This window comes from Balearica regulorum, chromosome 3 (assembly GCF_011004875.1).
Source record: "Balearica regulorum gibbericeps isolate bBalReg1 chromosome 3, bBalReg1.pri, whole genome shotgun sequence".
Taxonomy (NCBI): domain Eukaryota; kingdom Metazoa; phylum Chordata; class Aves; order Gruiformes; family Gruidae; genus Balearica; species Balearica regulorum.
The window spans coordinates 115,635,824-115,653,155 of record NC_046186.1 but is presented as its reverse complement, the minus strand read 5'-3'; the positions used below and the strand labels follow the sequence as shown (position 1 = coordinate 115,653,155).

Here is a 17,332-nt window from a genome sequence, read left to right as displayed (position 1 = left end):
GATCTGCTAGACAAAACTTTCTGTGTAAGAACAAAGCTGCCTGCACAAGCAGGAGGAGAGAGGTAGAGGAGCCCATCTGTCCATCCCACAATCGACAAGAAAGAAGGGAGCTTAAGCTAGGAGACAAAAAGCAACACTACATTAGTAGCATCCACCTCAAAAGGCTGAATTTAGATGGAAGATTTATGTCTTTCGGCACTGTGAAGGTCTGTGGGATGCAATTTTTTTTTCGGGTGGTGGGGGGCAGAAAGAAAATAAAACCCCCATAAACACACTCTAGGTAGTACCAGGTTTCACAAAGTTTCAGATTGGTACATCAGTCACAACAGAAATCTCCTTTTCCCCCTGCCATTTCTTCCCCCTCCTCATCTACAACGGGCCACCAGTACTGCACTTCGGGACTGGAAAACAAATGGGCAGCTGCCTCTAGAGGCAATTGTGAGGAGACTAAAGATCAACTTGCAGCTGGCACTTCCACCCCCACCTCTCCTTAATACTTCAGTCCACTTGCTGCCAGACAAGGATCATGAGTCAGGTCCTAAACATATTCGCCTTGAAACAATAGCTATAGCTCTCTGCTGCAGCTTTACCGCTACTCTGGCTCCAAGGGACACACCACAGTTAGGAAAACAAAAGGACCGATTTTAACCTACAGCAGGCCAACACCAGAACTGAATGATATAATAAGCATGCACTAAAGAATACTATGCTAACCCTGTGAGATTAGTAAAGATAACTTTGACATGAAACAGACATTAAGTCAGTGCTGTAATGAAAGTCTGTGGAAGGAGCAAACAGGAGTGGTTTTGGGGATACATCATGAAGCAGCTGGCTTTTACATCAACCTTTTCAGCTACAAGGGGCAGTTTTATACCACAGCACTGTATACTGCAGTGCTAATTTGAGGGCAAAGGAGCCAGTTTAGCTGTTACAAATTAGCTTTACCACAACCGCAGGAGCAGCTCCCTCAACTCCAAGTGGCCACCACTCACTGAAACTCCTGGGTTCACAAAGGTGGAACTCCAGCACTCATCTCTCGAGGACATTTGAAGAGGACTCCCTAGAAGGAAAAAAGCTTCCTTTTGCAGGGACATTTCAGCTTACCAGTTAATGACACCAAACTCAAATTTTTCTGACCCAAGTGCTGTCAGATGATAAAGAATTCCAAGAGGAAATAAAATACATGGGAGATACATTTCCAAGAGGAAAGAAAATACATTGGATTACATTTCTCAGAACTAAATGTTAAGTAACGAACTGGTGGTGACTACTGAGCCCTTAAAGAGCTGTGCACACAGTAAAGGTTAGACATGACAGAGCCTATACTCATGCAAAGCACCTTCAAGAAACATCAGCACCCAGAGCATCCCTTACCTGCAGACAGCCCACTGATATCCTCTGAAGAGATGTTGCTGAAAGAGCTACAGTGTGAGCTGACATGTTAGGAAACTTAAGTGAATGTTAGGTTTAACATTTTTATCTCTAGCTAAGAAATAGGCAAAACCAGTTGGTCTTTCTCACCTCACCAGAATTTGTTTCTTACAGCTGAGTATTGTCAATTACTTTGAAGAAGTCTCTAACCCAAATACCGACATGTTTTCAGCCACATCGCCCTACAAGCCAGAAGGCAAGTTGGAGGCAGAAATAAAAGCCTACATCATGGAGACAGAAATAAAAGCCTACATCACAACATGTTCAAAAAGACAGGACAATTAAAGAGAAGTCTGATTCTCCTTCTGCAGGACCCTGACAGGTGTGTTTTGTGGGACTGCGCAACAGAAATGAGAAGGTTCTACTGTTAATGCAGTGCATTGATTTGACCATCAACAGAAATGTGAAGAATGTATACATTCCATATAAAAAGACAGCAGGCTATATACATATGTATCTTTTAAATTATTTTATTTTGTGTAAGCTAAAAGGAAATTTACACACTTAAATCTCAAAAGACCTTGGGCATGCACATTGACCTTTTTAGAGGTTCTTCTACATAGCGCTCTTTTTTCCATAGGAATTTCCCCAGACATTTACAACCCGTAGTTTTTTACTGTATATACAGCCTAAAACCATAGCAATCTATGATTATGTCATTTTACACTGTGCAAAATCAAACAGGAATAGTGGTACAACAGAACATAAAAATTTTTAACAGGTAAATTTCATTGTAAGACATTCACATAGTTTTGGTCCTTCTTTTCCAAATCAAACTGATTAAAACCAGATAACCTTCTAATGACCCCAAAAAATCAAGTATTTAGACAGTGATCCATAACTGGAACAAGAAGTTACTGACAGCATACCTTTCAAAAGGCTATATAGTGACAGAGCCATACTATTGGAGTTTAAGAACATAAAAATTGATCAGCCAACCAATCAAACGGGGGAGGGGATGGAGGAGAAAAGGAAAAAAACCCAACCACATCTTAAGCTTGTTAAAACACAAAAGAAATTATTGGGTTTTAAAGAAACACCAATAACTGAAAATCCACAAAGGGACAATGTAACCTTTTGTTTTTCCCCCAGCAACACATATTTTAATATATGCAGGAAAGAAAAGGATGCCCAATGCGATCTGAAAACATTTAAGGGGGACTTCACAGATTGTGAAGATTGAAGTTTTCATTATGAGTTTCTAGGATTTTTTTTTTTTAAACTTTTTTTAAAGTTTTGTAAGAAGGACATCACCAGTGTATTTCACAAAGACATAAATGTATACAGCCCAGCACAACAAAAAGAATAGATCTTCAAAAAGATTTACCCCCAATTATTTACATTTTTCTCTAATATAAATTTAGGACTCCAGTATGTAAATAAATATACATTACTATGTATACCTTTCTAGTGCTGCTTACCAACAAATCATCTGAACTTGATTTTTTTTAATTAAAGCAAGATTGCTTTTTACAACCCACAGAGGGAAGAAAAAAAAAAATCAATAGAAAACGTCCAATTCACATCACTTTAGTCTACCTTTTCTTGGCAGCTTGTTGAAGGTGTTAATGTGGCTGGGAACATCAACACCTTGGCATGCATGAAAGTTAAGTCAGGAAGGCTAGAAATCACCTTGGCAGCCTCTTCACTAAGATGTTCTTCCTTTTTAGGCTTCCTGTTGAGAAGAAAAGAACAAAGTGCATTAATCTAGTACCTGATATCCCTTGGATCACTGAAATAACCACTGATTGAAGCAATGTTCTCACAGTTTGTCTCCCATTGACAGGCGCTTCTGCAAGCTACTTGAACATAGTCTGATGTTATAATACCTACCTGCCTACCAACAAAATGTTAACATAGAAAGTCAGCAAAATGTTCCTGAACATTGTTGCAATAAGGAAAAAAAAAAAAGACTCCCTATTCAGATGCTAATTTTTATGGGGTTTTTTTGTTGTTTTTTTTTGGTCCGATTCCAGTGTGTCATTCTAGGACTACTCACTTGAAGAAACAACCATGCCCATATTCTAGGATAAGACAATAGGAGCATTAGTTCTAAACTACCTAAATCCAATATAATCTTTCAAAATAAAATGGAAAAAAAAATCTTGAAAGGCCATTAAGAAGTTCCTAACTTACTTTTTAATACTTTTAAAAGAAAAAAAATAGGTACTTATGCTGTGTTTCCAACATCACCATACTCAGATTATACATCATACTGCTCTACATCGTAATCCACAAACCCTTTTTTCCCCTAGGGCTCAGCAGCAGCAAAAGGTGCTCACAACTTGTAGCTACTTGCTTTGAAGTGCAGTAGTACATGTAGCAAAACCGATCCATACAGCAGTTTGGGAATCACTAGTGTTTACTTTGCCTTTTGCATTATTCACAAGAATTACTGAGTGCAAATAGTTAGAGGTCTGAATCCCATGTCACTTAGTTATTGCTATTATGCAAGAAATTCACATTTCCTAAGTAAAATGAAGCTTGGCTCAGCCTGCTACCCACCTCCCCTGCCCAAACAAACATGCTTTACAGATGTCTGGCTTATCTTTGAAGAATGTCACCTATCCCTAGAAATACTCAGTTTTCCATCAAACATTATTCCAGTTCCAAGAAGGCAGCACCTGCTACACCCTGTAATGACATTAGAAATTCTAGCTAAATAAGCCCCCCCATCTTTAGGGCAGAAAGCTGAGACAAAAGACCTGAACCAAATAAACTGCCTTTCCCTAGAACAGTTCAGAAATTTCCTTTCTAAATCTTGTCTTAGCTATAAACTTTAAACTGACCCCATGAGAGGGCAATCACCACTCTGATCACGAAGCAGCATGTACTTATATTTTCTTTTGTCAGCAGCCATCAGGATTGTTTCCTGAACTGATCAGAGATCAGAGGAAAGCAAGGGGCTACGTGTTTGCTTCCAGCAGCAGTCTCAGAATTTCTTAGCTAGGAGAAGAAAAAAAAGAGCTGGAGTCAAACTCATCCTTGACATCACTGATCATTGTGTTGACACTGAACTATCACTTTTGTTTGCTACTTGAGACCTCCACTTGATTAAAGATCTCTAGATGAGGCAGCCTAGACACTAAATCTGAATTTCCGTAACTAGAATAGCAATATTTTCTTTTCTCTGCTGCAGTGGAATTTCATAAGCCACTGACTAGGCAGATTACCAAATTCTGAAGGATAAACAAAGCTGTGTGCTGGATTTACTGAAAGAAGAAGCAGAGAGCCAGTATGTGCCTCCTTCAACAACTTCACAGTCAGCTCTGTTTGCACTCGAAGGACTATCTCTGAGTTGTTGAAATGTGGTTGTCACCCACCACTGTGTTATCAGTATCTGGTGCCACTATTAGTAATCACTTACCACAAGCCTCTTAAAGGTACAAACTCCTGGTGATCAAGGACTTAGAGCTAACAAAGGAGTGTTTGACAGAGGAAGCCAAAGGAAGAGGGCTGACTCAGAGATCTGCATTAAAAGCAGTTCCTGTAATTGTTAATCAGGCACCGAGATGGAGCTCACACACTCCTTGCTATTTATATGCTGCTTCCTCCTCTGCTCAACTGTGGCATGCTAAGAAATGGCACTGCTGGGTCCCAGAGGTGGTGCTACGTTTTATTTGGTGATCATACAGAGGACCTTTATCACAGGATGATGCTATTGCTCTTGCTGTACTACCTGGTCTCTGCAACATCACTGCAGAACATGTACACCAGCAAGCACAGTCAGATGTGAATCTCACCTGATTACTGAATGCTTCCCTCCTGGCTGGAGGCTCTTTGCAATAATTTATCTACTTAATGTGCTCTGTAAAAAGCAGTTATAAAAGAAGGACAAGCTAACACACAGAGCAAACGTTGTTTAACTATGACCAAGTTGAAGCTATAGATACAATCAGTTGGTGATGAGGCTCAAAACCTTTTCTTAAATCATCTCAGTGGAGAGAGGGATGAGACAGTCTAAAGTCTCCATTCCTTAATGGAAAGGGGCAGGTTCCTCCAGAAGGCAATAAAACTGGACACTGCAAGTACTCCTTCTGGGTAACAGTCAGCACCTTTAGTAGCTAATATCACCAGGGCAAACCCTAAAGAATTACTCACTAACTCTTTCAACTTAAAAGACAAAGTAGCATCATCACCACAGACTGTTTTTACCCTTAAAACTTACCAAACTGCCTAACAACTGTGATGCCTTTTAATAGAGGCAAGAGAAAGAACCACGTCAGGTGCATTAATTTCAGTCACCACTTTTGCTGAAGATGTTCCCACTGCCAAGAGACTTCTGCTACACCTTGGTCTGTGGGGGGCTGTTGCAGAGCTTCTATTTATGCACTCTTAATTTCTTGCTACCCTGGCTTATAGAACAGACACCTGAGTAAGTGAATTGTCAGTGGCAGTTGTACTACCTCTGTCTGCTTTGGAACCAGATCTTTTGATAACTAAACCATTAAAAGACCCACCCCTGGCTCAAAACAAGAGTCCTTGCCTATTCAGGTATTAAAACTACCTTTTACACAGCACTTTGCCCCCATCCATCTCTTCTCTTACACTAGATCACAGTTCCTCCCAGGACAGAGGGGATGCCCTTACCAAGCAAATAATTGCAAGTCCCTCTACCTGTTGCCATGAAGTTTCCTTTTCAAAGGCATGTTAACGCTAAGCTGCAAGAAATTAGCCAGACTAACAGGCAGGAAAGTTGTTGGAACAAAATTTAGCAAGAAATAGGGAATGCATTGTCGATGTGCCACTCACACCTCGCTGTTCTGATTTGCATTCCAAGCCCTTCCTGCAGCATTCAGTCTTCAGTCCTCTCATGTTTGCAAAGGGTTTTGTGGATAGCACCAGCAAGGCCAGGCTCTAATAGCAACAATGAGTTGATTAGAGAAATGCACTTTAAAAATCACTCTGTAATTAAGCGTTAGCCTGCTCCATCCAACACCACCCACAAGGAGCATTTCCAGTTTAAAAGAAGGTTTTGGCCATTTCTTAGAAAGGTATCAGTGCTCTGCTTTCCTTCAAGAAGACAGCAGATAAACTTTTGATCTCTGCCAATTCTATGGAACTGGGCAAGGCTGCAGAGTCTCGCAGTGGAATGCTGCACTAAGTTTCTGACCTTCAACACTTACTACTACCATCGAGGTTTCAGGCTCAAGCTGAGGGAGAAGTTTCCCCTCCTCTCCCAACACTTTCCTTCTGAGAAACTGACTTTCCAGCTTCAAGAGATAGGTTTGTAAGCAAAAGATGATTTCAGACAAAGATGACTCTTCACATGGCTTCCTAGAGCTGGACAATGGTATTTTCACTCTAAACTTTACCCTAAAGATCCTAAGTTTGGACAAGTTAGTTACAGGCATGAGACAGCCGTAGCAGAACTGATGTTGCCACCAAAGTGGTGTTAAGCCACTGGCCACATCTTCCATGGGTCAGTTATCATGAATGGCTAATAGTCCTCTTTCCAAGTTGGTGCATGAATGTCATCCTTCTTGAGCTGGCTGTACCCAGCCACTCCTATTTTAAAGTCTCTAGTTCATTAAAAAAATAATAAAAGTTTCAAAAGAAAAACAATTTTATTAGAAAAAGCTAACATACTGCAACATATTTGGCATACTTCTGAGATAAGACCTTCCTATATCTCTGAAGGTTTCTAGCTTAAAAAACAGAAGACTGCTTTTCTTTCAGAGAGCGTGAAATCAGAAAAGAGAAAACATCACTTGCAATTTTTAAAATTCAGAGTTGACAAAACCACAAAATGTATTGAACAATTAAAACAACTGCTTTAAAACAGCTAATCCTTGTATGTATCTGAACTTAACCACCAAGTCTCAGGTCTCCGGCCTGATATATTCCTACCGCACAGATCTACAACCTCTTCCTATTGGTAAGCAATGCTCTCCAGAATAGGGGAAAAAACTTTGACATCTGGATAAAGAGCTTTAACAAAGCAAGTAAGAGCTTTCAAGTGCACTGTGAAAGCATTGGGAAAAATCCCAAACTCCTCATATCAAAAAAAACAATACAGAAAAATGAAGGTCAACATTAATTTAAGCAAAGCAGACTTCCCTGTTCGTTTGTAAAGGAAAAGTAAGCTAAGCTATCTTAAAGCAAGGAAGTAGGTACAAGTCTATGAATGGAGATAAAATAATTAATAATGATACATTTGGAGTTTGTTTTCCCTGCTGTGAATTTGTAGTTACTTTTAAATTAGACTTAGAATATATTACAAAAATATTTCAGCTGTAACTATGTTTTCTAATTAGTGAAAGTCAAACTTTCCCACTAGTGTATCTTCAGAAACACTATGTGCACTCCATGGATACAAAAATAGGCAATCCAAAAGCAGACACAAAAATCAGCACTGAAGTGTGGAGTTCCCTCTACTGGTTCTCCCTTGAAATTTCATGGCTTGTTGATCTTTTTTATTCAGTGTTCACTTTGAATTGTTTTCAATAGTAAGATAGTTGCAGGAAAACTAGCAGGATAGTTTTCTCAATGAAAGAATGTGTTTTGGAAGAGCTCTTGAAAACTGTATGTTTAGTCATTTTAAGAAAGCCAGCTATGTCCCACCATTACAAATCACTACATTTGCTGCAACTCTCTTCAACCATGCCTCCTCTCTAAGCGCTATGCTGCATGGAAACACATCTATTTAGTTTTACAGTGCTGAATAAACCCTAAAGCTCCCTTATGAGTGAGGTTATGTTAATCTATTAGTTGCAAAGCAACTAGTATTTGCTGCATGTCGAGGCATGCACTTCCTCAACAATAGAAATGTTTTATTTAGTAAGAATCGCTCAGCGATTGTCAGGTACAGACATTAATTACGTGTTAAGACAGTCCAGGATCCTACTGCTAAGATACCCATTCAAAAAATAAACCTAAGTAGTCCAAGCTTATAAATGGACAGACTATTCTGTACCCATTCAACCGGCCATACTTCAAGGAAGACATCTGACACCTAAAGCCTTTATATAGGTTCTACCTATAAAAAAAAAAGTACAGAAGAACTTCACATGAGATCCATGAAGCAGAAGAGACATCCTAAACCAACTACACGCTTGTTCCTTAACTTGCAACAACAAAATGAATCTGATGTTTGGTCACTGAAATTTTGACAGGTGCTAGAAATATATGGGAAGGGACAAATATTACCATGATTATTAGTCAGTTTTATCATTTTACTTGTGGAACATTCCGCATCTATAAATTACACAGAGGACGGAGGAGAGTCTTCTGTCACTGAACTGCGTGGTTCAATGTACCCTTTCATGCTTAGGAATCAGCTCTGTTCTTCAGAAAGTTGCTTTCTCCAGTTCAGTCTTTAGCTCTAGCTTTTCAACTTACGTCCTGGTGATCTTTTTCTTTCAGCTCATGAACTGTTTCCCATCTTATTTTAGAGTTCTAGGATAATTTGAAATATGAACTACAGTACTATGAATTTCATATTTAAATTTAATTATTAAATTCAAGTCTTCTGATCATTCAAGAACTTCCGACCTACAATAGCACACACATTCACTCCTCACATTTCATGCCACCCTTCGAAAAAGAAGAAAAAAAACACAGCAAAGAGTATTTACCTTGTGGACGTGCTTGCCTTCTCCACTGTGGACATGAGTCTTGCAAACGCATCAGTCACTCTGTTGCTTGCATTAGAAGTTTCCAGTTTTGAGGTTGTCAATTCATACAACTCAGGATCCACACCTTATAGTATAAAATGATAATCAGTGATGGTTGGAGGCAAGTATAGCCATCATTAGCCACAGACCGAATTGCTAGAGACTGTTTTCTGTAAACATCTGAATCATTTATAATTTCAAGATACATGAAAAGAACATGACAGAACATGTCTGCGGTTCTGAAACACTGTCCTCTCTCCCCACCCTTTTTCAGTAGCTTTTATAGTTGTCCTACAAAACACACACATTGGATCAAGTCTGGCATACAAGGTCTCAGTCTAAGAGTAAACAAAACAAATTTGATTTACTTTTTAGAGTGAAATACCTGCAAAAATGTCAGCTATGTTAAAACTTATAATTGTTTCAATTATTTCAATTCAACTGTTTGCATTAAAAGCACACTGCATGTTAACAGGGACCAACTCTTTAACGAGAGATTACACACACCACTGGCATGCATTAGAGTGCATTTAGTGTCTTGCTTTTCACAAGAGGTTGTGTATAATTTTTTTTTAAGTGAGGGAAAGCAGCTTTTATGATACATAAAAATGTAATGGCATTCAAAAAAGTTACACACTAATATGTATAATGCTACCAAAACTTTTAGTCTATGCTCCCTTTTCATCTTTCTAGTATTTATAAAGCATCAAGTATCTGGATGTTTAAGCCTTGATTTCCTAGTTTCAGATACCTTAAATCAGATGCTAAATTTTGACATCACATATATTGCAAATGGATTTCAAATTTTATCAGCAGAGGTCATTCTGAAAAGAATGCAAACAATGGAAACCTGCATCTGAAGATACATATTTAATATCACACATCACATCTCAGTAGGAAGTGGCTCCAGAATTTCCAGATATTAAGAATGTTTTCTTTAAAAAAGTCTCTAGGAATTAGAATTATCAAAATAAATCAAGATTGTTACCACACATTTTGTTGCTCAAAAGCATTTTAAATTGGTGATATTCCTCTAGTTACAGTTTCAGATATTTTATGGTTCATGGGTTTAAATGAAGTGTGCATACGTGCCATCCACAATTAAAAACATTTTTTCAAAAACAGCGTAGAATTTTTGTACAGAAGCATCGTGTTTTATAGGCACCTGCATTCTAAGCAAGTTTAACACTAGTGCCAGGTGGTCTGGACAACAGAGAAGCATTTCATACTACTGCAGAACAAATGTTGCAAATACTTGGACACGATGGTCCCATGTAGCTACCTAATATAAAAATAGGATTTATAAACTGATGTGCTGATGATTTTATCCAGTTTACTTGCCTGGATCAAGACACTTTTAGATGTACTCCTGAAATACCAAAAGATTACTAAACAAAAAAAATGCCTGTGTCTATAGTCCTGCCATTTCCACCCAGTAACTGCAGTACTATGTGTGCAAACAGACGAGGTTAATAACCCTCATGAATGAACTCTCCCAAGCAGTGTCTTGACCATTCATCATTTGTGCACAAGTGAAGTAGCCTTTCACTGTTAGGGAACTACGCCAACCAAAAAGTAAAATTAAGAGAATCATCTGGTTAAGCTGCAGGAGCTAGGGTGGGGGAATTGCTCCATTTAACATGAGTTGATTAGAAATTAATCAGTTCTCCTTTCAACCTAGATTTTCTTAAGTCTGGATTTTCAAAGTTAATTTCATCCAGTTTCATGCAAAACATCACAATATGTACTGTCCTGGGACCAGTACACCAAGACTTTAAGTATTGTCAGATGTTTACAGAACTTGGAAATAGGAAAAAGCCCAGCTATTCCATAAAATACCCGCTTTCAATCAGGGAGAAGAAGACTTGAAATACACTTTGACTTGCAGAAGCCTGCGAAATCCCATTAAGGTACAAATTGTAAAACTAATTGAAACAAGGAGTCCTTTGACATGCAACTCTGCAACAAATGTTAAATGCAACCTTATAAGTTACATCATTTAGGTATTCACATTTACGGTCCTGAATTCATTTTCATTGTAGTGTGATGTCTGCTCAATTTACTGTTCTTTAGGCACAGCTTACTCAGCTACATTTATGTTACACTATCAACATGAAAAATAAAATAATACACTAAATCCGTGGGAACATACTAGAAGTGAGTAACTCCCTGTTCATGATGTAGAATGCAAATTTTAATAAAAAATTATTTTGGCTACTGATGAAATCAGACTGAGAAGAACACAGCACAGATCCATAGTAAGTAAATTAAGGTCTTCAGAGAAAGAACAAACTTCTATTACTGATAAAAGTTTCTTCTTTAAGCCAAAAGATCTAACAATTTGTCTTTCAATTATTTTAGTTATTTTTAAGAGTTGCATATTCTCCATTTCATTCAAATGATTAGAGAATACTTAAGGAAAGCACTGCAAAACCTTAATGAGATATTGAAGGAAAGTTAGCCAACCAAACCCCACACAAAGCTCCTAAAGACACACGCAAACACACGAGCTGCAAGCCAAGAAACAAATGACTTTCCCAGAAACAAGTCAGGAGGAAGAAAAGCCAAAACAAACAAAACAAAAAGAAAAAAAAAAAAGGAAAAAAAAGGGGACACTATAGGGCATACCAGGGAAGGTGATAATACCTGTAACTTGATGAAACAACAACAACAAAAAAATGCAATAAAAGGCTAAAAGAGCATCCCTCCAGTAATCACTTCAAGTCTGCACAGCATCAGGACACAAGAAGGTACCCGACTACACGAGCAGTACATGTACTGGGGACTGATAACTTTTATGTCAATAGACTTGCACACGCTTAATAAACAATTCAAGCATCTTGAATTTGCTACCTATCACTTCAAGGACAAATGTGCTGTCTTTCATTTGATAATGACATTTCTCGAGGGTGGAACAAAAATAAGTTTGGAATGAGACATCATAAAGTTGCCTTTGATGATCAGATTGCAAAACTAAAAGAGCAGGTTTAAAAAAAATATTAAAAATATAAGCACTTCTTTTAAATGTGGGAAACCCCTAAACCTCTTCAAAATCGATTTTTTAAATTAAATTCACTATGAGGAAAAAATCCATTCCTACGAAGAAAGTGATTATCATGGCTTCAGGCACTGTATTGAAAGAATCTTTGACTTAACCTGTGCACTGGGATAAATCCCCCAAACATTCCCTTAAATTCCTGCAGAAATTTATTCAAAGCGTAGGTTTTCACAAGCTCACACAAAATACTCAGAGCATGTCAAAACCACACGATAAATGAATTCAATTACTTTCACTATTATTCAATGGAAATAGTGGTGTTTTCGTCTCCTTTTAAGGGAGTAAGTTGCAGATAAAGTGCTTTGGTTGTATAATTAACATTCATGAACTTCTGATGTCCCACAAACATGCAGCTATCCTTGTTTTCCATTATGAATGTTGTTAAAACACTTTTTTCACTTTATCATTAATATTAGTAGTTCACACAAAGAGAAAAATTTACAACTTCCTGGTAGCAGCAAACATCAGTGGGGTTGTGATATGTTAAGCCCCATAACTTTATATTCACACATAACTTCCAAGTAGCATCATAATCCTATGATTTGGAGACACTCATTCAGAAGAGGGAGCAAGCCCCATTTTTTAGGAATTGTCACATCTACAGTGGTTTTCAATTTTTTCATAAGTGCTTAGAAAAGTTAACTTTCAAAGTTTCTCATTTGAAACAAGTGTTTTAACATCTTATTTGCAAGAGCATAAGAGCCATTCATTCCTTCAGCAGGTGACAAATACAGAGCTGACAGTACCTTTTAAATACTTGGCACTCGATACAAAACATCAGAAAACAGAACACAGATTAAAGGAAAAACGCAGTAGAAAGACATTTTAGAGAAATGCAATGTAAAATTTCTCCTTGTTTATAGGAAAGTCAAGTGATGTGCTCATGCTTTTAGTAAGTCGTTATAATATTACAGTTGTGGTTTTAACACTCTGCTGACCTGGGATTGTGGTGGTGCTGCTAGAGCTACTGTCATCCACGGGCCCAAAGAAATCAAGGTTCAGAAGAGTGGAACCTCCACTAGCTTGAAATTCAGTGACCGTGTTGGTAGGCAGCCATATAGAAGGTAAGCCAAGGGAGGGGTTTATGTGTAAAAAGGGGTAAGACACACACTTGAACATGCAAGTTATAATTAGTACTCAGTACGCAATTTAAAAATTGACATGAAAACAATGCTTACAGTATTAGTTTGTACCTTCTAAAATGTTAACAACTTAACAGTGCACATTTCCTCATGTACAATGCAGCAAGGAAATCAACACTAGTAACTTTAAAATAGATATATTTATTTCAATCTAAAAATGAAAGAGAACCAGCACGACCCAGAGAGAAAGATGTGATCAGTTAAAGGGAAACAATATATAGTCAATTGATAGTTAGAACATAGCAGGCTTTTTCTCTCCTCACTGAAATTGAAAGCCATTCTTTCATCAGGAAGACTTAGCAGATGCCCAAATAGCAAAGAACAACAAAAAAAAACCCAACCTCCTTTAAAGTTGTATTTAGCAGCTTTAAGCTATTAATTACCATTATCTTATAGCAGCGTGAACACAGCGTAACAAACGCCACTCTTATATCCAGTTCCTCACTGGGAAATTATACTGTTCCCCTTTAGTACTAAAACAGAAATCAAACCAAGATACATTTTAAAGAAGTTGTTTGTTAAAAAGAAAGCATGATGATTGACTGAAGTAGTAAGACACCAGACAACAGCAAAAGGGTCCATCCAGGCTTTCCTTCAGCACCATGATATTGCTATCCAAACTTTTAACATCCCACATGTTCTGAGACAACACTGTGAGGCAACACCAGTGCAGTAAGAGATGCAGTTTATTTTGGCCTGCTTTTGAACAACTTGTGTGTCAGGAATTAATTGCTGTTAGCAGGCTCTTCATAAAGGTATCAGTTTCCTTACAGGTTTCTAGTCTGTCAAACAAGTTTCCAAAACTTGTTTTATTTCCTTTGCATGCACTTACATTTCTGAGACTGGAGGCAGTGGCACAACTCACTTTGCTATTAAAATAGACATCGGTGAAGGGTCTTTTATGTGATACCTATATACATTTACAGATACAAATAAGTTTGTAGCTACCTCTAATTTATTAGCTATAATTAACTCTTGAGTGTAAGCAAAAGTGATAACAGATGAAGTCACGTTTTTGAAATATAAAATTATCTGTAAATCTGAAAACTTTCAGCTCAAGAAGTGCATATTTGCAAACAGTTTGTGGTTAAAATCTTGTGCTTTGAAGTAGCCACTATACATAAGTTTGTCATTCAAAGGATGTCTAAAGAGATAGTTCATTGGTGAAAAATAGTTTTAAGTAAAACTTGTCAATTTAAAATGCTCATTTGTTCAGAGTTTCATTATAATCTGCAGTTATGTATATAATGAAGTGTTAATATTGCCACTGTGTCATTAGCATATGGCAGGAATCTAAAATACTACTTAGTATTTTTCAGACTACATAATACTTCACGTAGGGGCACAGTTAATCAGAAAGAAAGCCTGAATTTCCAAAGTTAGGAGTAAGAAATAAATATTATATTTATTTTTATATATGTGTGTGTGTGTATATTTAAAAAAAATAAAAAAATCAGCAGATAGATGTTTGTCTGAGCTTTGTAGCTTTCTTATCTCTAGCTCTGGTGCTAGAGGCTCTACGGAGAGACGTACCATCTAAAGGGTTAGTAAGGCCACTGCTACTCCAGTCAAACTGGACAGGTGGTAGAGATTCCTAGAGTTGAAAAGTCAGAAATCAGATTTTATAGTCAGTTCAGGTTACAACAATGCAAAGCAGTTCAAACAACAGATTCTTTAGCGTCTAAATACTAAAAAGACAACTAAACGAGCAAGTCCCAACTTTTGGGAGGTGTGTATTTTCATAATATACACTAAAAATTCAAAGTAGATTTGTTCTACCACAGGAAGTCTCATTAAATTCTAAACAGTACAGATTAGTTATAACTTCTAACTTGAACAAGATGTGCAAATTAACTAAAACATATGAATGGGATTAAAAAACCTTAAGGCATAGTTGAAAGTTAAACTACTATTACTTTCATGGAAGATGAGGCATTTTGCATAAAAAATTATGTATACACAATTATAGGTTTATTAGTGAAAGCTGTCTGTACATCCCTGCTTTGTCCTGACTGTATATAAAATCAGTTATTTACCATCAAATAGCCCATGATTCTTTTGGTTTGTTTTGCTTTTATGAGACATCATCCTTACATGTGAGGGACAAACCACCAACACCCTCCCCACTCCACCCCCTTTAAAAAAAAAAATTCCTGTGACTTATTATCTTTTAACAATTAACTCATTCCAATATATAAACAAGCTATTGGTAACAATGCTTGAACAAGAGGAGTATGGAAACATTGGCTCCTTCTGGGAGCCCATTCTTGCCTTTTCCTCTCCTCTCGCTAAGTCTTTTGCACACACACAGGTGAATCAAGCAAGCAGCACGGACCATGCTTTACAGGGAAAATGCGTTCAGGTGCAGTGTAACTTGCAAGTGCTGTCCTCCTGTATTCTCTGCTCACAAACTGATGGGACACTATCAGAAATGTCTGGAATAAAGTTGATCTTTCTACTTCTGTGAATTACATTTCTGCTCTCTCCCCAGTGAGGTCAACTGTCAAGAAGTTCTGGGAAAGGATGTGCTTTCAACTTCTAACAGAACAATCAGACTTAGGGAAGAAAAGCAATGGAAGTTCTCTACAGCATTATTCAGAACGAATCATTAGTTGTCAAGCTTCCAGTGGCTGAGACGTACCTTCTCTTTGCTTTTGTAGAAAGTCAGGCTTTAATTTTTATTTTACTTTTAAAACTATCCAACACTGAAAAAATATGCAGATTCATGGATCAAGACTGTAGCAACCTGAGCTAGCTTTGTACAATTAAGCTAACCATAAGAGGCTTTTGCCAGGAGACAGATGTTTACAGAAAGAAAAATGAAGGGAGCTGGAGATTTCTGTATTTACTTATAGTAAGTGCCTTGCCTAGAAAAATCTTTCCTACCTAGTGACTTGGAAATATTTCTAGTACTCAGCACAACTAGAACAGTATTCACTCCATGGAGCTTAAGGAGCTGATTGTACACTTTTTACTTTAGTAATAAAATTACTGGCATTGAAATGATTTGCATAGAAACATAATGTTAGCAGTCTGGAAGCTACACCTGATGAAGTAATGATCACTACCATCAGTAGCTTGTTTAAAGTTTGTAACACCTAAAATAGGTTAACATTAAAAAAGGTTTGAATAAAAAAAATTTAAAAAAGGAGGAGAGTATGACAGTTTAGTAGTTTTCTGCCTTGAGGAAAATGAACTCAAATTGAAACAAAGTAGGTCCCTACCAACTCTCACTTACTGAGGAAAACACTCACTACATTTTGTGTCAAAAAACTGACTCAGGACTGATGAGTGTGACAATTGCATGGAAAAGGTGGTACCAATGGCTGACTAAGCTTTTCCCTTTAATGACGACTTGATTCTCAAATTTGCCAATGAGAGGACAAAGGATGTGATGAATTCTTCCTAAAATGGAAAAAAAAATACCATCTGACTCCAAATCAGTAAGAGTACACTAAGTATATTAGTCTGCTGTGCAGAATCAGACCATTCTGCTGACTTCAACCACTTGCAAGAGAGTGGGGTGGCAAGTAAAATAGACCCCATCTATACAGGATGCTAACGAGCCCTGGTCTATACAACTGCAAACAAACTGAAAGGAAAGGGCAGAGGCAAAAGCCAATTAAACAGAAAGGAAAAGCTTTCTGTTCCTATTGACCTCAGCCCTAAGAAAACCAACTATACTGTGACATCTGAACACAGCATTGAAATCTCAGACAATGGGAACACGCCCTGCAAATAGGAATAAAATGTTTTGTCTTTCAGAGATTGCAAGGTTGCTAGACTACTGAATTTACAACCATTATTTTAATAACACACTTTAAGGAAAAGGGGAAAACTGCTCTCACTCCTCCCTCCATCTTAGATTACAGGACACAGTACAGAAATGAAAAAGTATACTCAGCTGTCAGAGTCCTACTCTGAATGTTAAGGAAGGGAGAAAGAGGAAACTAAAATGCCTGCTGGTTTTACTGCATCATATTTCACTTTTATCAAAGTGAGAGATGTTTTCACACAGTAATTTTAGAATGGTATTATGCTTTTATAATCCAAAGGAGTAAAATGTAAATGTTTGTGTCTGTGCC

General features: G+C 37.5%; 1 protein-coding gene across 4 annotated transcripts in view; it reads right to left on the bottom strand.

Moving 5' to 3' along the window:
* Window positions 1-1,885: 1,885 nt before the first annotated feature.
* Window positions 1,886-17,332, bottom strand: part of AFTPH (aftiphilin) — a 47,237-nt gene continuing 31,790 nt past the window's right edge. Inside the window, exons 7-10 of one of the 4 annotated variants that reach the window (XM_075749678.1) lie at window positions 14,781-14,841; window positions 13,044-13,127; window positions 9,009-9,132; window positions 1,886-3,106 (exon numbers count right to left, since the gene is read on the bottom strand). In XM_075749678.1, the coding sequence (XP_075605793.1) occupies window positions 2,962-3,106; window positions 9,009-9,132; window positions 13,044-13,127; window positions 14,781-14,841 (414 nt within the window). In that variant the 3' untranslated portion in view covers window positions 1,886-2,961. Of the gene's footprint in view, window positions 3,107-9,008; window positions 9,133-13,043; window positions 13,128-14,780; window positions 14,842-16,485; window positions 16,653-17,332 lie in introns of those variants that run through there. The other 3 variants (XM_075749679.1, XR_012834778.1, XR_012834777.1) reach the window with 3 other exon arrangements.